This window comes from Giraffa tippelskirchi, chromosome 13, assembly GCF_054371585.1.
Source record: "Giraffa tippelskirchi isolate mGirTip1 chromosome 13, T2T-mGirTip1v1.2.pri, whole genome shotgun sequence".
NCBI lineage: Eukaryota > Metazoa > Chordata > Mammalia > Artiodactyla > Giraffidae > Giraffa > Giraffa tippelskirchi.
Window position 1 is genome coordinate 5402238 of NC_137287.1, and position 21277 is coordinate 5423514.

At 47.4% G+C, this 21277-nt stretch overlaps 3 protein-coding genes across 12 annotated transcripts in view; 2 read left to right on the plus strand and 1 right to left on the minus strand.

Annotated features, from left to right (window-relative positions):
* Nucleotides 1-21277, minus strand: part of ZNF3 (zinc finger protein 3) — a 490877-nt gene that overhangs the window by 67065 nt on the left and 402535 nt on the right. The gene's annotated exons all lie outside the window — the stretch shown is intronic.
* ZSCAN25 (zinc finger and SCAN domain containing 25) lies at nucleotides 3390-20993 on the plus strand. Of its 10 annotated transcripts, none has more exons than XR_014072870.1 (10): nucleotides 3390-3506; nucleotides 4391-4811; nucleotides 6073-6274; nucleotides 6881-6972; nucleotides 8518-8644; nucleotides 9974-10992; nucleotides 12249-12329; nucleotides 12562-12628; nucleotides 20483-20677; nucleotides 20794-20993. XR_014072870.1 is itself a non-coding variant. In XM_081555895.1 (6 exons), the coding sequence occupies exons 2-6, from the start codon at nucleotides 4421-4423 to the stop codon at nucleotides 10804-10806; spliced, it is 1641 nt and encodes a 546-aa protein (XP_081412021.1). In that variant the 5' UTR covers nucleotides 3390-3506; nucleotides 4391-4420; the 3' UTR covers nucleotides 10807-11717. The 10 variants fall into 10 exon arrangements, 3 of the variants coding, with proteins under 3 accessions (XP_081412021.1, XP_081412022.1, XP_081412023.1); XR_014072865.1 differs by having other exon boundaries at nucleotides 4391-4807; XR_014072871.1 differs by lacking the exons at nucleotides 20483-20677; nucleotides 20794-20993 and adding an exon at nucleotides 19101-19371 and having other exon boundaries at nucleotides 9974-10808; nucleotides 12249-12353.
* The window catches only part of LOC145531923 (cytochrome P450 3A24-like), a 104574-nt gene continuing 93333 nt past the window's right edge, over nucleotides 10037-21277 (plus strand). Inside the window, exons 1-5 of the mRNA XM_081555862.1 lie at nucleotides 10037-10992; nucleotides 12249-12329; nucleotides 12562-12628; nucleotides 20483-20677; nucleotides 20794-21005. The gene's annotated coding sequence lies outside the window, so the exon portion shown is untranslated. The remainder of the gene's footprint in view (nucleotides 10993-12248; nucleotides 12330-12561; nucleotides 12629-20482; nucleotides 20678-20793; nucleotides 21006-21277) is intronic.

Sequence of the window (21277 nt, forward strand, 5' to 3'; positions counted from 1 at the left end):
CAGGATGGACGGCGTCGGTGATGCAAATGAGAAGACACAGCGAGTCTCGGTGTTTCCAAGTGTCTTCCAACTTTATTGTTTTTAAGACAGCTTTTATATTTTTAGTGGTATATAGAAACAAATGTAAAGTGTAGAGTCATACCAATTCAGCTTAGTGGGCATACCAATTTAGCTTAATGGGCCTATCAATTCAGCTTAATAGGCCAGCAGTTTTGACCTTCATTGAAACCGTTTGCATGCTTTTAGTTACCAAAAGCCTCATTTTGTTTACATCATCTTCCGGCCTGGGGGCCTGCTAACATCTTGTGACTCTCCATTGATAAGGGTTGATCAGTCAGAACACTTTTGTATCAGGCACAGCAGGAAAGAATTCATCAATAGAAAGTTTCAAGGTAAAACCTATTTTCGGTAATTTACTCTACGCCTTGAGCTTAACAGAAAAGAATGTGGTCCCATAAAGTCATAGAACAGCAAGCTGAAGGTCAGCTCTAAGTAAGAATCATCAATTAAATCAACAATTGTCTTATTATTTGTATTAAAGCTAAACTTTTATAAATTTTTAACTATTATGCTTTCATTATATAGGCTAAATACGTTAAGAGTAAAAACATAGTAAATATAGACTAAGTAACAGTTTCATAAAGCAATATTTCTTATATTTCCTAACAAGCCTTTTTTCCTGCGAAAGGTTTTGTGCCCATAAGGGCTTTCTGTGCAGAGGCTCTCAATGCTGTTTTATTATTAAGGAACAGTCATGCACATTAGCTCCAAAGGCACAGGTACATTTATTAAACAAACCAATATGTTAGCAAAAGGAATTTAGATCAGCATACTCTATATCCCAGATAATTTTATTTAGGGTGCTACCGTTCAGGGGCCTTGTTGATTGAGTTTTCAGATTGATCTCTTTTACAAGAGAATCAGGAAAAGCCTTTTTTCTAAGTCACAGAAAATAAGAAGAGGTTTATTGTAGCAAACATCAGAAAGACAGATACCATCTTTAAGGTGAGTGCTGGGGCAGCCTTCCGAGAATCCCTGAGGCCTGAGAAGCCGTGCTCAATCATTCCTCTTTCTCATGACTCTGTCACGGGTGGGATCTCGTGAGCTGGCTCCCGGCAGACAGCATATTAAAAAGCAGAGACATTACTTTGTCAACAAAGGTCCATCTAGTCAAGGCTATGGTTTTTCCAGTAGTCATGTATGGATGTGAGAGTTGGACTATAAAGAAAGCTGAGCGCTGAAGAATTGATGCTTTTGAACTGTGGTGTTGGGGAAGCTCTTGAGAGTCCCTTGGACTACAAGGAGATCCAACCAGTCCATCCTAAAGGAGATCAGTCCTGGGTGTTCATTGGAAGGACTGATGTTGAAGCTGAAACTCCAATACGTTGGCCACCTGATGTGAAGAGCTGACTCATTTGAAAAGACCCTGATGCTGGGAAATATTGAGGGCAGGAGGAGAAGGGGACGACAGAGGATGAGATGGTTGGATGGCATCACCGACTCGATGGACATGGGTTTGGGTGGACTCCAGGAGTTGGTGATGGACAGGGAGGCCTGGCGTGCTGCGGTTCATGGGGTCGCAAAGAGTTGGACACGACTGAGCGACTGAACTGAACTGAACTGAAGCAAATCTGAGCTCAGGTGCCAGCTCCTCCAGGAAACCTTCCCTGACTAGCCCCTACCCAACGCCCCCACACAGTACCCAGGGTAGAAGCCTGTTATGCGTACCCACAATACCCGGTGCTTCCCTGCTTCCCTCCGTCACCCTCTGACCCTAAGCCTCGCAGTAAACGTGTTGATCTAAAGTCCCGTGAGGGAGGCGCTATATCCCGCGGTGTGTCTGGAGAAGCGTCCCTCCCATAAGGGAGCGCAGATACAAAGGCACGCCGGCGCTAAGGGCCTGACGACTGTGGGCCTGAAGGGAGGCGGGTGGGTGGGGCCTCTGGTGGCTCGGCGCGCGCTCCCGATCGGTCCTGGGAAGGGGGATCAACGAGACGCACCGGCCTCCGAGAGTCCTAGAGAGGAAACGGAAGGGGCCCCTCCTTAACGCACCTGTGTGACCGCGTCCGTCGCCCACTTCCGGCTCGCCGCGGGCTGGGACGAACCTACCTCAGGTGTGCGACTGTGAGGGGAGGCGCGTTTGAGTGGCGGGGTCGAGGTGGCTGGGGCCCGGGTTCCGTGCTGTGGGGCCGCTGCGGGCGTTGGCGGTGGCGGCGAGGCTGACGCTGAGGGCGGCGCGTCTCCCCGGAGCTGCCTCCCGCAGCACCGAGGCCTTGCGGGTCGGGATCCCGGGGTGGCCGCACGGCGCTCGGCTCAGGGAGGAGCGAGGTTGGTCGCCCCTGGCCAGGGTTGGCTTAACGGGGGAGGTCTCCAGAACCCGGATATCTTGAGCCGAAGCAGAACACTATGAAGAGTGAAGAGTGGTCATTTTAGAACTAGAAGCTCATTCAAAGAATAACGAAGTGACGCCTTCTATTTGTCAAGTGCCAGAAGTAAAAGTTGAGTGAGTGAGGGCTTTTTTTTTTTCCTTCTCGGCCGGTTAGTACGGCATCTTAGTTTCCAGACCAGGGATAGAACCCGTGCCTCCTTCAGTGGAAGCTCAGAGTCCTAACCGCTGGACCGCCAGGGAATTCCCCAGAATGAGGACATTTCTTTACTATAGGGAATCTTGTAGATGGAGACACATGGATAAGCATTCGCGCTATAATGTGGTAAATGCAATCGTGGGGTGAACAAATTAAGTAGCTAGTAAGTCAGGAAAGAGAAATCTCAGTTGATGCAGCAGAGAAAACAAATAGAATGAAAATGTAAATACATTTGAGAAGGATAGATAGATACACAAACACTCAATAGAATATTAAGCAGACGCTTGGAAAATGTTAATGCCTACTGCCATTCGCTTATTCTCTGCTACATTTAAGGCGATTCTCCCTCCTTTCCCTACCCCGAGTCTACAGGTCTCTTCTTTCTCATGAGTACTTGAACTTGCATAAACCCTTTTTTTTTTTTTTTGGATTCCCATGTTTCTTATCTGTACTCTCGTGTTTTGGGAGGCTGACCTCAATCATCTGTCTGCTGCTGCTGCTGCTGCTAAGTCGCTTCAGTCGTGTCCGACTCTGTGCAACCCCATAGACGGCAGCCCACCAGGCTCTGCCGTCCCTGGGATTTTCCAGGCAAGAACACTGGAGTGGGGTGCCATTGCCTTCTCCCAATCGTCTGTCTAACCTCGTACATTTTCAGTTTCTTCAGTACTCACTCAGTAGGATGGTTGTCCTTATTAAATGAGAGCATGTGCTCACATGCTTTCTAAATGGTAAAGCCTGCATAAGTTGGAACTCTTTTGATCATTTATAGTAATGGTATGTATATCATTCTGTTGTTTTCTTTAGGCTGAGCACACTGTCACATTCTAGCCACCAACAAGGCTATTGGTTTACCTGCAAAATGCTTTGACTGCTTCTTTGCCACCACCCTGAGCTAAATCTCTCTCTCCTGCTTGGACTACGGTAAGTGCAGCTTCCCTTCTTGACCCTTCATATCTATACTCTGCTGACACTTTGCAGGCAGAGTGACCTTTGAAGAACATATATCTCCCCACTAAAATAAGGAATAAGAGTGAAGTCCGTAATTCTTACTGCATGCCCAGGCCCTGGATAATCTGTTTTCCTCCTTCCCCTGTGTTCTGTCCCTTTCTCACTCTACTGAAGCCACATTGCACTTTGGTTTGTTTGCAGACTGCCCATAATGTCTAGCCCCCAGGCTTTTGCCTGGAAAGTTCTTTGAATGACTGGCTCATTCTCATTCATTTGTTGGGTTTCATCTTAAGTGTCATTTCTTTAGAAAAGCCTTCTCCAAGTTGATTGTCACCATTAACACCCTCCTTATTTCCTTTTTAGAACTAATTCTCATTTATAATTTAAATTTATTTCTTTATATTTTTTTTCCATTTGTTGCACCAGTTTGTGAGTTTCAAAGGGCAAGCACTTTGTCTGTCTTGTTCTCTCTTGTGTTCCTAGCTTCTGTGGGCCAGTCAGAGATATATGTTGAATGTATATTTTCTTTGATTTTGAAAGAGTGGGCCCTGGTGACTGACCTAGTTATAACACGTCTTCATTTTATGATTATAGTATTATCTCTTCATGAAATTCTAAGCTATTTGTGGGTATAAGCTAAGTCCTGTATGTTTTCTATGTACCCTCCACACATAAGTGGTTAGCAAATATTGAGTTGAATTTGACATGACTCAGGATATATGTCCAGTCTTTCGAAAATGCTTTGTTGTCCTGTTCTCCAGTGGAATGTTTATTGATGTAGAGGCAGAACTGGGATGCCCCGAGCTTCCTGGTGTCTTATTTGTGCTGTCCTGTTGTCTGTCTGGTCTTCCCTACAGACCTTCAGTCTTCTGGGAGGGGGTGTGAAGATGCTTATAGAGCGTCCAGGGATGGCAGAAGAGCCTCAGCAGCAAATGGGTGGCCCTGTGGTAAAACTGGAGAAAGAGCTGCCGTGGGGCAGGACAAGGGAGGACCCAAGCCCGGAAACTTTTCGCCTGCGGTTTCGGCAGTTCCGCTACCAGGAGGCGGCCGGGCCCCAGGAAGCCCTCAGGGAGCTCCAGGAGCTCTGTCGCCAGTGGCTGCGGCCCGAGCTGCATACCAAGGAGCAGATCCTGGAGCTGCTAGTGCTGGAGCAGTTCCTGACCATCCTGCCACGGGAGTTCTACGCCTGGATTTGGGAGCATGGCCCTGAGAGCGGCAAGGCCCTGGTTGCCATGGTGGAGGACTTCACCCAGAGAGCCCTGGAGGCCAAGGCGGTGGGTGAGAAGGGGGTTCTGGGTCTTGCTTTGTTGATGTGGAAGGGAAGCTGTAAAGAATCGAGAGGTTTGATGAAGCAGTGGGAGTGGGAGACATGCATGCAGAGTCTCCTTTCTCTGCTCCCAGGCCACTAGAAGTGCTTTTTGGAGGGCAGAGGAGTTTTCAGCAAGGAAAGCCATTCCCAGGGAAGACGCAGGGCCAGTGGAAGGGCTGGTAGCTTTTCTGGTCATCAGGGCGGGGGCTTGGCCATATTTCCTTTGTGAGCCTTGGATCCAAGAAGGCAGTGGTGGACCTCCCAGTGGTTAAGTGGTAAGTGGTCCGGTGGTTAAGACTCTAGCTTCTAATGCAGGGGGCACCGGATTCAATCCCTGGTTAGGGAACTAAGATCCCACATGCTGTGTGGCATGGCCAAAAAATTTAAAAAAAGGAAGGCAGTTATGATGGGTTTCAAAGCCCCGGGGGTCTCCTTCCACATACGGAGACGTATGTGGGCTTGCAGGGAATTCTACTTGGTGAACAGTTTTTCTCAGGAGCGCTGTCTGTAGCAGTGCCGTTTCCATGTCTGGGACATTGGTCTCAGATGACTCACATAATGAGTGACTTTGCACCTCAGAGGCTTCCCTGGGACTCTGGTCATGTCTCTGTCCCTCTCTCATACAGTTTCCTGTTGGCTGTCTAGGAAAGAGAGGGCAGGACCGAACATTACTGTTTTGCTTGCAGATAACAACCTTCCTTCAGCATATCCTCTCTTTTCCCACAGCAGTCACCCTGACTTCCTGTGTTGTCTAAGAGAGTTGTTTTGTTTTGTCTTTAGTAGGAGCTTGAAAGTGGACCAGGAAGGGCCTGTTTTTGTGGGTTTTGGTTTTCCTTGCTATTTGTAGAACAATTTTTTTCCTCACTAATTCACTGCACAGTCTAGGCCTTGTATTTTTTGTTTTCAGCATCTTTAACTGAGGAATGTATTTTTCTAATGCGTGTTTTGGGCTAAAGTTCTCAGTGAAATGATACCATCTCTCTGTGATGTTGTTAATGGTGGAATGTGATCAGTACCGAGGTGAGCTGAAGAGACTCTTGTCAAATGGCTTGGATACAGACAAGTGTCTGATCTCAGAGCCTGATGAAGGCAGTTTAGCTTCCTTTTCATGTTTTCACTGCTGTGCTCAGGAAGAGCTGAGTTGGCTTGTCCATTCCCCAGCAGCTGGAATGGCTTTCATGACAGCCTTACGCAGGCCTCATTCTAACAGGTGTTGGGGACTCTTCTTAGGTTCCATGTCATGTGCAGGGACAGCGGGAGGAGACAGCACTTTGCAGAGACCCCTGGGAACCAAGTGTCCACCTGGGGCCCGTGGAGGTCAAGCCTGAGTGGGGGATGCCCCACAGGGAAGGCGTCCAAGGCCTTGACCAAGGCACTGAAGAGCAGCTCAGCCAGGACCCTGGAGAGGGGACGCAGGCCTTCCAGGAGCAGGGTAAGATGCAAACAACAAGAAGATAGGGCACAGAAAACTGCTTTGTACCCCATGTTCCCCTTTCCTTTATAGACCCCTCAGCTGACAAACCAAGGCACCTGTGGGCACAGCTCTGCATTTCCCTGACTTTCCTCCTTGACTTCAGTAGGAAACAGATGCAGTGAAGTTGTTTTCTATAGCTCAGTCTCTCAATTTCTGCCAGGGCTATCTGGGATCACGCTGTCTTGTCATTTCTTCTCCTTCCCCTCACATCCTTGATATGGAGAGCACCAGGGCATATGTAGCTGACATGTAGGGATTTTTTTTTTTTCTTTAAGTGGGTGGATAAACCAAATCCCTGAAAGTAACAGGTGACTTTACTGCATTGCTGAATCTCAGAGGGGGTTATTGTGAGCCTGTGACTTGGGAGCATGAACCGTCCTGAAGGGCCATGCGTATTGGGTTGGGCCCTTCTTTCTAGCTGAGAACAGAGTGGGGTACACCCATGCCCGGCCTGTCTGGAGTCTCCTTGTGGTTCCCGGGGTTCTGTGTGTCGGGCAGCAGAGCCAATGGCTGAGCTGCTGCAAGACAGTGCTAATCCTGCTCCTGTTTTCCTTTCCTGCTCAGCTCTGCCAGTCCTTCAGGCTGGTGCTGGCCTCCCTGCAGTGAGCACCAGAGACCAGGAGGTGGCAGCCGGCTTCCTGACGGCTGGATCCCAGGTAAGCTGCGCTTGCCCTTCAGGGATCACGAGGTTGCTTTGAATGAGGCACACCTTCCTCAGGAGTTCTCCGCACAGCAGAGCACTGTGCAGAGTTGAGTGATTCTTCCTTTCTCATCCTGATGGATGTGACAGCTTCGTTTTCTCCACTTGACTATCATCAGTTATTAATTTGGATTGAGCCTTATGCTTTAGGGTCTAGGCATGAGGCTCAGTTCACTCATTTGTATTACTCTTTGATTTTTTTTTTTCCCTCAATCAACTCAGTATTACTCTTGTAATTGTGGTGTTCTTCAGTCATTCAGTCATGTCCAACTCTTTTGCAGCCCCATGAACTGGAGCTCACCAGGCTCCTCTGTCCATGGAATTTTCCAGACAAGAATACTGATTACTGGAGTGGGTTGCCATGCCCTCCTCCAGGGGATCTTCCCAACCCAGGGATCGAACCCACGTCTCCTGCATTGGCAGGCAGATTCTTTACCTCTCAGCCACAAGGGAAGTCCACTTGTGAGGAGGAAGCCATTATTGGTAGAAACCCCACAGGCGTGATCTAGGCTGAGGAGATCAGTAGCCCTCTGTGGATAGCCTTTATGGGTCTGTCTGTGGCTGCTCTTCCTCTGGACCCCTTCCTCCCTCCCGAGTCAGCAGGAGTCTTGCTGACTTAGAGGTGGGGGCACCCAGCAGTGCCGAGTGGAACGGTCTCTCTGGCCCCTCCAAAGGCTGCACCAGTTTTGGCCTTGTTAGCACTTTTCAGCCTGCTACAGGTGGGGGTCCCTAGAGCGCAGGTGGGCACTCCTGTCGTGTTGTGAGTGTCTCCCGTGGCATGCCCAGTGTTTCCAGGGAGGTGGGGGATTCTTGTGTGACAGCTTTCTGAAAGGGACATCAAGTCTTAAAGTGAAGAGTTCCTTGTAGAAGGAAAGTTATCATTTGGCAGAAAAAAAAGAAGTGACTCAAGTTTGATCTCATTGAAGCATTATTTGGGCAAGGTTTGGTGCCTATGCTGTTTCCTGCTTCTGTTTTCCAAGAACATTTAGAGGAGAGGAGGAAAGACATCAGCATTTTTCTTCAATTAAGTTAGACTGTCTCCTCCTGCCACAAGTGTCCTTCTTTACCGTGTCATGACAGCAGCACATTCATTTTAATGTGGCGTTGTTCTTAAGACAGGGCCTGCCCAAGTGTTTGCTTATGTCTGAGGGAAAATTGATTCTACATGAGGGGATAAATAGCAGCCCCCATCTCCCTCCAATATGAAGATGTAGTGGAGGTGATTGAGTAGTGCAAATTGGAGGCTGTGGTTGTTGGGTACCAGCAAAGTGGCTGCAGCAAAGACTCAATACAGTGGCTCAGACAAGTCCATCACTTCTCTGTCATTAAACTGTCGAGAGGGAGGCACTTCCAGTCCCATTTTGGAGCCATCTGGGACCCTGGTTCCTCCATCTTCTCGCTCTGTTCTCCCCTGGAGTGTGGCCCCCTGTGTGTCTGCTCTTCAGCTGCTCCTGCCTTAGAATTATGTCTTTATCCTTAGCCATCTCCTGTGCTGTTTTAGGGGTTGGGCCCATTTAAAGACATGGCCCTGGCTTTCCCTGAGGAGGAGTGGAGGCACGTAACCCCAGCCCAGATAGACTGCTTTGGGGAGTATGTGGAACCCCAGGACTGCGGGGTCTCACCTCCAGGTAAGACATCAGAAACGCTGGCTCTCTCCTCTGTATTTTGTCAAATCAGCAAGCATTAAGTGTCCTTTTTCCTCTTCTCTTTTAATGGCCTTGCCTGAAAGGCCTGTCCTGTGTGAGTGCGACTTGTCATTCCCCTCTTCTTTCTTGGCTTCTTTGCTCCCTGGCATCTCTCTCCTCTCTTCTCTTCCCCTTCCTCTTGATCTTATGTAACTGATTATTCTGTTAAATTTAGAGTAAAAGAGGGAAGGGCATTTCATTCCTAATAAATGTGCTGATGTCGAGGTGGCCTGGTTCAGACAGCTGTGTTCACTGGCCCATCCAGCAGTCATGAAGCATCTCCCCTGAGTCAGTCCCTGTGCCAGGCTCCCAGAGACCCAGGGTAATAAACCAGGGTGAGGTGGAGGGCACAGTGTGAGCAGGGACAGTGAGCTGAGGGAGGATGTGGAAAAATTGCTGGAACAGGTCTGTGATCCTGGGGAAGCTGAACATCTCGATGACTGTAGATTAGCATGTGCAACAAGGTCATGTGTAAGTAAGTGTGGAATAAACAGTGCTAATTGAATGCATGTGCTGATGAGACCCACAGCGGGGGAGAAATCAAGGTATGTTCCTTAGAGGATGGATGGCATTGAGTCAGATTTTGAAGGAAAGCACAGGGTGACTTAGTAGGAAGTTAAGAGGGAGGGCATTGTAATTTAGCAGATGGTTTCGTAAGAAGGCAGGGTCTGAGCTTGGGCTGCCATCACAAAATACTACAGAGTGGGTCGCTTTAACAACAGACACTTAATATCTCCCGGTTCTGGAGGCTGGGAAGTCCCGGATCCAGTTGCTGGCACATTTGTTGTCTGGCGAGGCTTCTCTTCCTGGTTCACAGGCAGTTGCCTTCTTGCCAGGTCCTCATGTGGCAGAGGGAGGAAGAAGAGATCTCATGTCTTTTCCTCCTTTTTTATAAGGCCGTTAATCCATCACGAGGGCTCCCGCTCACATGACCCCTGTGTGCAGAGAGCCAGCCCTGGCTTCTGCTCTTCCAGGACATGGACCCATCCTGGGGGCTCCACCTCTAGACCCTCACCTAATTAGGGTCCAAAGGCCCCACCTCCTAACAGCAGCCCCAGTGGGCTTAGAGCATCAGCCTGTGAATTTTGGAGGAGCCCAAACATTCAGTCCATAACAGGTGGAAAGAAGTAAAGGAATGTCTGGTCTTAGAGCAAGTGAGATGCACTGAGGTCATTGCTAGTTGTTAATGGGACACGTTAGAAGCCAAGTTCTGACTAGAAGTTTCCCTTCAGATCCGCTTCAGCGTCGGTCTGTATCTCCTTTGTCCTGTAGGCCTGGCGAGCAAGGACAAGGAGGCAAAGACCCAGCTGGCAGACCCCAAGGGGCAGCTCACTTGTGGGCCGGCAGAGCGGTGTGGGGAGGCCGCTCTCCAGGGCCCGGAGCTGGGAAGACCATGTGAGCAGGAGGCCGGGAGCCCGCTGGGAAATGTGCCCGGGCCGCTCCAGCCCCAGCACAGTGTCGCCCCGCTGCCTGATGACCTCCAGACCCACAGCTCCTTCTGGAAGCCTTTCCAGTGCCCAGAGTGTGGGAAAGGCTTCAGTCGGAGCTCCAACCTGGTCCGACACCAGCGGACGCACGAGGAGGAGAAGTCATACAGCTGTGGGGAGTGCGGCAAGGGCTTTGCGCTGCGCGAGTACCTGCTGAAGCACCAGCGGACGCACCTGGGCCGGCGGCCGCACGTGTGCGGTGAGTGCTGGAAAACCTTCAGCCAGCGCCACCACCTCGCGGTCCATCAGCGCAGCCACACAGGCGAGAAGCCCTTCCAGTGCGCAGACTGCTGGAGGAGCTTCAGCCGCCGGCAGCACCTGCAGGTGCACCGCCGAACACACACCGGCGAGAAGCCGTACACCTGCGAGTGTGGCAAGCGCTTCAGCAGGAACGCCAACCTGGCGGTGCACCGGCGGACCCACACCGGCGAGAAGCCCTATGGCTGCCAGGTGTGCGGGAAGCGCTTCAGCAAGGGGGAGCGGCTGGTCCGGCACCAGAGGATCCACACCGGGGAGAAGCCGTACCGCTGCCCGGCCTGTGGCCGCAGCTTCAACCAGCGCTCCATCCTCAACCGGCACCAGAAGACGCAGCACCGCCAGGAGCCCCCCGGGCAGTGAAGGTGCCTGGCCCGGATGCCCCTCTTTGGCTCACGGAGAAGGCGGGACCTCTCTGGACCACCAGTAGAGGGAGACCTCGTGGGAGGAAGTACCCATTGTTACTCCCTGAAGGGCTGCAGGTGTCAGGAGTGTTGGGTGTGGAGAGGCGCGTTGACTCCTTTTCTCTCCCCTCGTTTCAGACGCTGGGTAAGGGAGAGGCCTCCTTTAGTTGAGGTGCCACATCTCTCGCCCAAGTGGTGCTAGCACTTCTTAACCTTCTTTCCAGGAAGTGATGGCCCAAGCTTCAGTTCAGGTTGAGGTTTTTCTCCTTCCATGGATGTTCATGTCCACCTCCTGAGCAAATCTGGTCCTTGTGGTTAAATCTTCTCGCCTGTCAGCAGCTTGAACCTCATTTTCCTGAGGGCTGTGTCCCTGCAAGATCATTAGCTCAGACTCTGATTCCCTCTGTCCCCCCAGTTCTCTTCCATTTAATAAATATTTACTGAACACCTACCGTGTGTCTGGCACTGGGAGTCCAATGACCAGACAGCTGAGACCTCATTGCCCTAGAGTGTGGGATCAGGCCCTGGAAGCAGACTTGTTAATAAAGCAGAGCGCCCTGAGTTACATTCCCGGTGAGTGCTGCGTGAGAGAAAGTTCTCTGCTCCATCTGCCCAGTTCCTGATCTTTCCCTCCCCAGCTGGGTTGCTTAGGCATATCCGCCTTTATTTTACTCTGTGGCCCCTTCCTCTCTGTGACCTACTCTCATTAGTAGTTTCTCCCATTCCATTGTTCCTTGAACAAAAACAGCTGTCCACACATCTGTTAGGAAATGAATATTTTGCTTTTGGTCACTGTCTAAACATGAGCGTATTTTTTTAAAAAAATCCAGTTTGGAATGAAGTTCTAATTAAACGAGTCTGAAAGATGAACTGGTATTAATACTCTACATTTGATGGCACTTTACAGCCTATAAAATGCACTTCCCTGTTTTCTCGCTTGACTCATTCCACAAATATTTATTGAGGCCTGACAGTGTGCCAGGGACTCTTCTGGGTGCTTGAGGTAGGTCAGTAAATAAAATGGGGGGAGTCCCTGTCCTCGGGGAGCTTACGTGTTAGTGAATGTATTTGATCTTCAGAATCACCGAGGTGGAACCTGTGGATACTCCCAGATGCCCTCTGGACCTGGGCATCTGGCTCTGCAGTGCATTCGCCACCACCTACCTCTTGTTTCCGAATCATTTCTATCCTCGGTGCATCTCGGTCCTTGTCATCTGAGAGGCGCTTGGGATCCCCAGGCCATCTGTAGATGATGAGACGGTAGCTGGCTGTTTTTATATGAATGCTAATTTAGGAAAAACAAAGATGTTTTTAGGAATTAAATACATTTTTTTTAAAAATGAGAAGATGCATTATCTGTAACTGTGTTTAAGCTTTCATATTATTTTGCCATCGTTAAAGGGTTTCCTTTTTCTTGGACTTTGTGGAAACTGCCTAACTAGCCTGGACTGTGCTGCAGTGCCTTCGGACGCCGGCTGCTGAGTGAGTCAGTCTTCTGATGGGACTGTAAGTTAGTTGTCTTTGGACTGTGTCCTGTGTTTGCAAGATGTGATTTGTCTCATGGTGCCTCTTAATACTATCTTCTTTCACTGGGGTTTTTTACCCCCCATTTTCCATTGTAAATGGAATATTGATAAATGGTAATGACTTTAATACAGAGAGTCGCATTACTCAGTCCGATTTGAAACACATTATTTTATCACTTGTTTGGCAGGTAACTGTGGTGTTTACATTTGATTCAGCAGAAGACCTCCTGGCCCTTCAGTTGTCCCCGTGAGGCTGTGAGTACTGTGAGACGTCCACTTTCTGAGATGGTGGACTGCTATTTCCCAGCACCGTTGAGTCCAGATACAGAGTCAGCTCTTTTCTGCCCCACGCCTCAGACAAGCCAGGCAAGGCTCATAGCCACCTGGAGTCCAAACCCAATGACAGGCTTCCCTCAGCCTCTGGCTTCTAGTCTGTAGGACATAGGGGCTGACCTGACCTGAATTTGTCTTTTTTAGGAGGTGTGTATTCCAAAGCTAGACAGGGGGCATGGGGCCAGTATGGGCTTGGAGTTGCTCATCAGTGGCCTTCTGTTTACCTGAATTAAATGGCAGATTCTGAGCATATAGTGGGTTTTCAGCCAGTTGGGATCTCTGAAGGGAGCTTCTGTAAGAGTCAGAACTTGCTGTCTTCCCACGTGGGCTCCCCTGTCTGCTTTGAGACCAAAGCTTATGGATGGTTCCTCCAAAGAGTCCCAAAAGGAAAATTTTCCCGTAAGGTTGTAATAGCCTTATTTTTGATAGCTATTCAAATGCCAAATATTGTTTTCTGTATTTTTCTATTTAGGAATTTTTTTAGAATAGAGAATTTCAAACATATATAAATGAATCTTCATGTATTCATAGCTTTAACCATTTGTTTCTGCATAGCCAATCTTGTTTCGTTTCTGCCCCATCCTCCTCTTCATCTTCCTCCCCAGCTGAAGTATTTTGAAGCAAATCCCAAATGTTATTTATAAATATTTCAGTGTATACTGCTAAATGTTAAGGATTCTTAAAAAAAATAAATAACAATAACCACATTGCTATTATCATACCTAAAAAATTAAATAGTTCCTCAATTCCCAATTAATGCACTTAAAAAAGAAACCATATAATTTTTAAAAAGCTCCTTTAAGATCAAAGTAAGATCCATAAATTGTAATTTATTGCTTGTCTTCTAAGTCTGATATATCCTTTCCCCCTTGATAGATGCTTTTCTTTTTTATTTGGCTGTACTGCATGGCTTGTGTGGTCTTAATTTCCCAACCAGAGATTGAACTCATGCCCCTACAGTGGAAGCACAGAGCCCTCACCACTGGACCACCAAGGGAGGTCCCTTCCCCGTAACATTTATTCGTTAAAGCAACTGAATTATTTGTCCTGTGGACTTTCTCACGTTCCGAATTTTATTGCTTGCATGCTCATGGCATGGTTAAATATAGTTCTCTGCCATCTGATTGACTGAAAACTACAGTGTGGAGGGCTAATCAGGTTCATGTTTCACATTCTGGCAAGAACATACTACAGATGGTGGCTTGTCTGGTTGTTTCTCATTATACAATGTTAAGAGCCTAAATGTGAAGTCAAGTGGGCCTTAGGAAGCATCACTATGAACAAAGCTAGTGGAGGTGATAGAATTCCAGTTGAGCTATTTCAAATCCTAAAAGATGATGCTGTGAAAGTGCTGCACTCAATATGCCAGCAAATTTGGAAAAAGCATCAGTGGCCACAGGACTGGAAAAGGTCAGTTTTCATTCCAGTCCCAAAGAAAGGCAATGCCAAAGAATGCTCAAACTACTGCACAATTGCACTCATCTCACACGCTAGTAAAGTAATGCTCAAAATTCTCCAAGCCAGGCTTCAACAGTACGTGAACCATGAACTTCCAGATGTTCAAGCTGGTTTTAGAAAAGGCAGAGAAACCAGAGATCAAACTGCCAACATCTGCTGGATCATTGAAAAAGCAAGAGAGTTTCAGAAAAACATCTGTTTCTGCTTTGACTACGCCAAAGCCTTTGTGTGGATCACCACAAACTGGAAAATTCTGAAAGAGATGGGAATACCAGACCACCTGACCTGCTTCTTGAGAAACCTGTATGCAGGTCAGGAAGCAACAGTTAGAACTGGACATGGAACAACAGACTGGTTCCAAATAGGAAAAGGAGTATGTCAAGGCTGTATATCAGAGAAGGCGATGGCAACCCATTCCAGTACTCTTGCCTGGAAACTCCCATGGACAGAGGAGCCTAGTAGGCTGCAGTCCATGGGGTCGCTAAGAGTCAGACACGACTGAGCAGTGACTTCACTTTCACTTTTCACTTTTGTGTGCTGGAGAAGGAAATGGCAGCCCACTCCAGTGTTCTTGCCTGGAGAATCCCAAAGACAGGGTAGCCTGGTGGCCTGCCATCTATGGGGTTGCACAGAGTCGGACATGACTGAAGCAACTTAGCAGCAGCAGCAGCAACGCTGTATATTGTCACCATGCTTATTTAACTTATATGCAGAGTACATCATGAGAAACGCTGGGCTGGAAGAAGTGCAAGCTGGAATCAAGATTGCCAGGAGAAATATCAATAACCTCAGATATGCAGATGACGCCACCCTTATGGCAGAAAGTGAAGAACTAAAGAGCCTCTTGATGAAAGTGAAAGAAGAGAGTGAAAAAATTGGCCTAAAGCTCAACATTCAGGAAACTAAGATCAAGGCATCCGGTTCCATCACTTCATGGCAAATAGATGGAGAAACAGTGGAAACAGTGGCTGAGTTTATTTTCTTGGGCTCCAAAATCACTGCAGATGGTGACTGCAGCCATGAAATTAAAAGATGCTTACTCCTTGGAAGAAAAGTTATGACCAACCTAGACAGCATATTGAAAAGCAGAGACATTACCAACAAAGGTCCATCTAGTCAAGGCTATGGTTTTCCAGTAGTCATATATCGACATGAGAGTTGGACTATAAAGAAAGCTGAGCGCCGAAGAATTGATGCTTTCGAACTGTGGTGCTGGAGAAGACTCTTGAGAGTCCCTTGGACAGCATAGAGATCCAACCAGTTAATCCTAAAGGAAATCAGTCCTTAATATTCATTGGAAGGACTGATGTTGAAGCTGAAACTCCAATACTTTGGCCACCTGATGTGAAGAGCTGACTCATTTGCAAAGACCCTGATGCTGGGAAATATTGAAGGCAGGAGGAGAAGGGGACGACGGAGGATGAGGTGGTTGGATGGTGTCACCAACTCAATGGATATGAGTTTGGGTAAACTCCGGGAGTTGGTGATGGACAGGGAGGCCTGGCATGCTGCAGTCTATGCGGTCACAAAGAGTTGGACATGACTGAGTGACTGAACTGAGCTGAAGAGCCTAAATGCATTTATTTCACTAACTGTATAAAAGAATCTTCATTTATTAGCTGGGATGCCTCACAGCTGTATCTGTGAACTCATATCACAGAGGAAATACTGGATTCTTCCTTCCCTTATTTACCTGTCTTCACAATAATGATCCAGTGGCTTTGCTTCTAAACTGATCACCATGAAAGTGATCAGTTACTATTTTTTAATAAAAAATGCATTCTTGAATTTAAACCAATCCACCACAGTTGATGCTCAAATAAGTTCAGTTCTGACCAGTGGGAGCCTCTTCACACTGGCTCCTGATTCTGTGTAACCCTAATCACCTTTGAAGGCTTCTTTGCTTTCGTGTGACAGGGTATTACAAGCTCATCTTGTACGTTTCAAGCCCCCCTTGAGAGTAAAAGGAAGTGCTGTTAATTATGTCAGGACAGTGGTGTAAACTGGGACTCCAGGGCAAACAGGGACACTTGGTCACTTTATATTTAGCCCTCACTGTGTGTGACAGGGTGTCTGCAGTTCCCTAATGCTGGGCTAGGGCTGTGCGCTTTCAGGGCCTAGCTGTGTGTACCATACCGCTGTGGTGGTGAGAAAGGCTGCTGCTCCCAAGAGGTATGACCTTTGTAAGAGAAACCCCTTTTTATTCCCTGGGCATTAACAGACCAGATAACTTTCTGCCTAAGGTCTGTCCTAGGGAGCTAATGCATTAAAAAAAATGCTTCTCAAAGTGTATGCCAAGGTGAATGTTGTCTGCAGGCTGATTAAGTGTGCTAGGGAAAAGTAGAAATACCTTTGTTTCTTAAAAAATAAGCTGGTTTCTCATCCCATCACCTTCACCCTGCAACACACAAGTTGTCTGGATCCACTTCTGAGACGGGGAAAGGAGCTGTCAAAACATGTCTCCTTGCTCTTGTAAACTTTGCCTGAGTTTCTCAACCTTGGCACTGTTCTCACTGTGTGCCAGGCAGTTCTTTGTCTTGGAGGCTGCCCTTGCTTTTTTGTAGGTCATAGGCTGTTTAGCAGGATCCTTGTCCTCAGTCTATTAGATGACAGTTGTGACAACTCAAGATGTTTCTAGGCCTTCCCAAACATCCCCTGGAGGCAAAATTGATCTTGGCTGAGAACTTCTGCCCTTAGTGTTCAGGGTAAGCTCTGGAGCGGATTAGATGGCTTAGCTATTGGAAGAAAAGACTGGGCTTCTAAGGCCTGGACCTTAAAGACCTCTGGCCTAATTTCTAGAAAACAAAGGAGCTACTAGAGATCATGTGGGTTAAGTGCAGTGTTGCCAGGCAGAGCCAAGAGCTACTGAAGCTGAGTCTCAGGGTGGGTGCTGGGATCTGTCACAGGCAGCCTGACTGGTGGCTTTGGGTTCCTTTTGGGCAGGCACCTGCTATGAAGCCTCCCCACACAGTGAGCTGGGCCTGGACTCGCTGTCCCCAGGTGCGTGTTGGGGGCCATACAAGTCCGGTGCAGCCAGTGCCAACATTTTTGCCTCCATAATAAGTTCTTCAGGGCCCACAGTAGACATAAATATTTGAATGGATGAAAGCCCTGGATTTCTACCTTTTTCATGGCTAGAAGTCTCTCGAGTGTGCCTTAGGAGGGAAGAGCACTGAAGCAAGGTGCCCCTCAGTGGCCCCCCAAACTGACAGTCATCTGTAACTGCTGCACGCCATCTGCAGGGGCATCCAGTTCACTTAGCAGTTCTACAAGTCAGAGCAGCTCACTTGGGCTTTTTACAATTTCATATCCCTTTCTTGCCTTTTTTTTTCTTTATTATCTCAGTGAAGGGCATATTTCTAGAGACTGGTCTTGTGCAAACCATTCCCAGGGTTGATACCTTTCAATAAAAAACTACAGTAAACATTTGTTATGAAGTGGGGAGGGTAGGCTGTCATCTTCCTTGTGTTTGTCTCTGGGAACTTAAACTGCTGGGAGAGTGAGGGTGGAAGGGGTGGGTGATGCTGATTTGCACCCTGAGAAGCAGAGAGACTGAGGAGATGGAAGAGCACAGAGGGGCCAGTAAAAGGGCTGTCTTCACTGCTGTGTGCACTAGTCACAGCTCATGGTCTCTGTGGCCAGAGACCAGGAAACACGGCAGATGCAAGAGCTGGCTTCATATTTCCCCTTCCTACTTAAAATATGTGTTTATTGATGAGCTTTTAGACAAAGACTGGGAAAAGGGATGGTAGAAGTCTGTATTTGCCTTCTTGAGTCCCACACCTGGGAGCTATTTGAGTCTTATACCATCTCCATGTCTGTGAAAAATTTGAGAAAACCCAATCTCTATCATCTGGATGTTTCATGGACTTCTGTGGAAGGGCTCAGCAGATTCTCTGAACAGGAAGAAGCAGAATGGACAATGAACAGTTTATTGTTGAGAACCAGTCTTCCCTCTAGGTTTTCCCAGTCTTCAGTTTTAGGAATTCCTGCCGCCTGGACTAAGGTGCTGATGAAAAGAATGGAAAATATATCTAACAAAATTACATGTGAATTTATTCTGAAGACACACCTTTAACAATAAGAAGATACATATGCACAAGACAATTCATTGCAGCGTTCTTTGTAGCTCCCTGGTAAATCCCACCTGGTATTGGTCACATCTCTGTGTTGAAGTGCTTTATATTTCAGAAAATTCCCAGAGCAGTGGGGCAGATAACTCGATCATGTGGTATTTGACTCTAGAAGATCACTTCCTCATGGAATAATGGCATCTGATTAAAAAAATTCAATGTAGGGGATCTAGAGGTGACCAGGTCCACTGTCTTGGAACATCCCTTGCCTTCCATGGTAGCACAGGAGCCCAAAGCAGATGCAAGATGGTCCTACAAATGAACAGTAAGTCCTGATCTTAGCAAAGTGCTGTTATGACTCTCAGCTAGTAGCCATAACACAGGAGTCTCTTCTGGGTGGCACTCAGCCCTCAATCAGATCAGCTTGCTCAGCTTGCTATTTTCAGCTTGGGTAGTGAAAGGGTGGGCACGTTCCTGCCACACTCAGTGCTCAAGGTGAAAGCTATCCTTAGGATATTCAGGATAGAGCTTTTTATCCTTCATGCTCTTAAACTAGTTAAACAAGGAGGCAGTTAGAGGTAATTCTAATGCCTTGGCAGCCTATATGAGCAAACCCAAACCTAAGCCTGTGAATGCCTCAAGGTTAAAAAAAATCAAAAAGAATGGCCAATCACAAACAGCCAACTTGACTTCCTGTATAAGGCACCCTGAAACTACAGCCTCTCAATTTACTCACTTCTCTTCCTTGTCTTCCCTGTAGGCGTCTTGCTCCTGCCTTCTGTGTCCGGAATGATTTTTGCTCAAAATAAACTGAAAAATTTTACTATGTCTCTTTTTTTTCGTTTAACAATGCTTTTCAGCAGAGACTCTCCAAGTGTCCTCTGAAAACCCCTGACATCAAAGACGCCCAGGGAACTTGTTTGAAATGTACTTGGGGATGGAGCAATTTTCCACTGGTACCTTCCTTTCACCCAACTCCTCAGGTGGTAATATGCATGTCTGTTTTGAGAGAGCTTGCTCCATTATCATGTGGGACACTGGCTGCACCAGAGCACTTGTTGAAACATTTGAATAAATCCCGAAGTTTCCCCCTACCAGCCCAAAGCAGATGCAAGATGGTCCTACAAATGAACAGTAAGTCATAATCTTAGCGAAGTGCTGTTACGACTCTCAGCTGGTAGCCATAATACAGGAGCCTCTTAAACAACAGGGATAGTTACATCCTAATTTCACACTAGAAGATTTTTTGGGGGAGAAGGGAATCAGAAATTCATTTATTGCTATGTCTCAGCACAGTGCCCAGCTTAATAAAAGTGGTTCTCAAAGATTTGTTCAATGCATCCATTTCTCTTGGTGCAGTGACCTAGTATCTGCTTCTGCTTCCCTCGTTTGCTCAATTGCTATCACTCTCCTTCACTTTGACATCCCACGATGGGGGAGGCAGGTGAAGCATTTTGCTTAGGGCATCTTGGGAGCACAGTGCTACAGAAAATGCTTGAGTTCTGTTATAACAGAAGGAGGTTGTGCTCATCTGTAACCACGTGCCGGGTTGGGTTTGGAGAGTCCAGCAAAGCCGGTGTGATGGTTCTGGGAGAGTTGAATGTTGCAGAGGATTCACCAGGAACTCTTGACAAAACCCCATCTGTACGTTATTCTGAGGGCCCAGTCACCACCAGAAATATGAGAGAACAAATAAATGATTATTTCAAGCCACTGAGTTGGGGTTGTTGGTTATGAAACAATAGTAACTGAAGCACAGCCTGCCCACAGGAGCAATCCTGGTCAATGTCTGGTGCCTGATCTGGGTTTATCTTTCTTTATAGCACTCACAACTGTGACATGTTAAATTTTTTTTTTTTTCTTAATTTTTTTTTCTGCTTCCCTAATCGCTGGAACATCAACTGCTGCAAGAAAGAGGAAACTTTGTTTTGTTTGATGATATCTATCTGGGATAAGGTATCTGGGACATAATTTCCCTTGAGCTCAAATTACCTTTGTTGAACAGATACAGTACCTGTGGCCCCTGTGGCCCCTGGTGTGGGGAAAGCACCCACTGTGAGCAGAGGGAGTGTTGTATGACTTGGAAAATGTGATGTAGGAGATATTTTTTGTTCTAATTATTCTCGGAGATGCTTCCACATTCCCTCATAACACTATTTTTAAAATGTAGATAACAGAACTATTTTTTTTTCCCCTTAAACATTTTATTTTAAAAATATAAATGAACATTCTGATATCTTCACAGGATTGGATTTACGCTACCAAATCTGTAAGGGTGGCGGAGCTTCTGAACACCTTATAGTTGACCTGTGCGCAGGCTGTTCCTTCCCATTTACCCCTCAGCAAGCAGCCTCCTGGTCAGGACATGAGCCAGGCTGACAAGGTGTTTGGAGGAGAGGCCTCAGAGCAGGAAGCATCCTCACAGCAACTGATGAGCAAGGTCAGTTTAAGGTCTTTCAAATGTATTCACTACCTGCCCCCTTTTAAAATCTTTTTCTTGTTCCTTTTTTTTTTTTTAACCTTGAGACCAAACCGTTGTATTATTCACCATTATAGCAAATGCATACGAAGACCTCTTCTCCATGCTGACGTCAGCTTTTCTTGACATCACAAGGTGATAGTGAGATTTTGTTGCTGTTACTGTGGTTCTATGATCAGAGACCCAGGAAAGCTGAAATCCAATTCTCCGAACTCCTGAGGCTCAGGATCCCACGGAAACATTATGTTCAAGGAACAATAGCAGACTTTGAGCCAAAGTTCAACTGTTGGTATGTGAATTATACCCAGTAACCTCTGTCATGGGCTCACTGGTTAAAGGTGAGCTGGGAAGCAGCATAGGCCTGCCTTGCTTTCCCACTCAGCCCCAGATCAGAGTTAAGAACCTGTGTGCTCAGTCATGGTGTTGGGGGCAGGGAGAGGGAGGGAGGGAGGGAGGAAGAGGTGACTGGACCCAAGTGAGGACTCCAGCCAGACACATGGATAGAAGAGGACTAATCAAGGGGCCAGGCTGGGAGGAAGGGAGCTTCACCCCTGAATGATG

Bases quoted from the DNA above. Each gene is read 5' to 3' on its own strand.
- ZSCAN25 (XM_081555895.1), top strand. From the start codon at position 4,421: ATGCTTATAGAGCGTCCAGGGATGGCAGAAGAGCCTCAGCAGCAAATG. The intron at 4,808-6,072 runs GTGGGTGAGAAG...GACTCTTCTTAG, and splicing joins GAGCCCTGGAGGCCAAGGCG to GTTCCATGTCATGTGCAGGG. The intron at 8,645-9,973 runs GTAAGACATCAG...TTTGTCCTGTAG, and splicing joins CTGCGGGGTCTCACCTCCAG to GCCTGGCGAGCAAGGACAAG.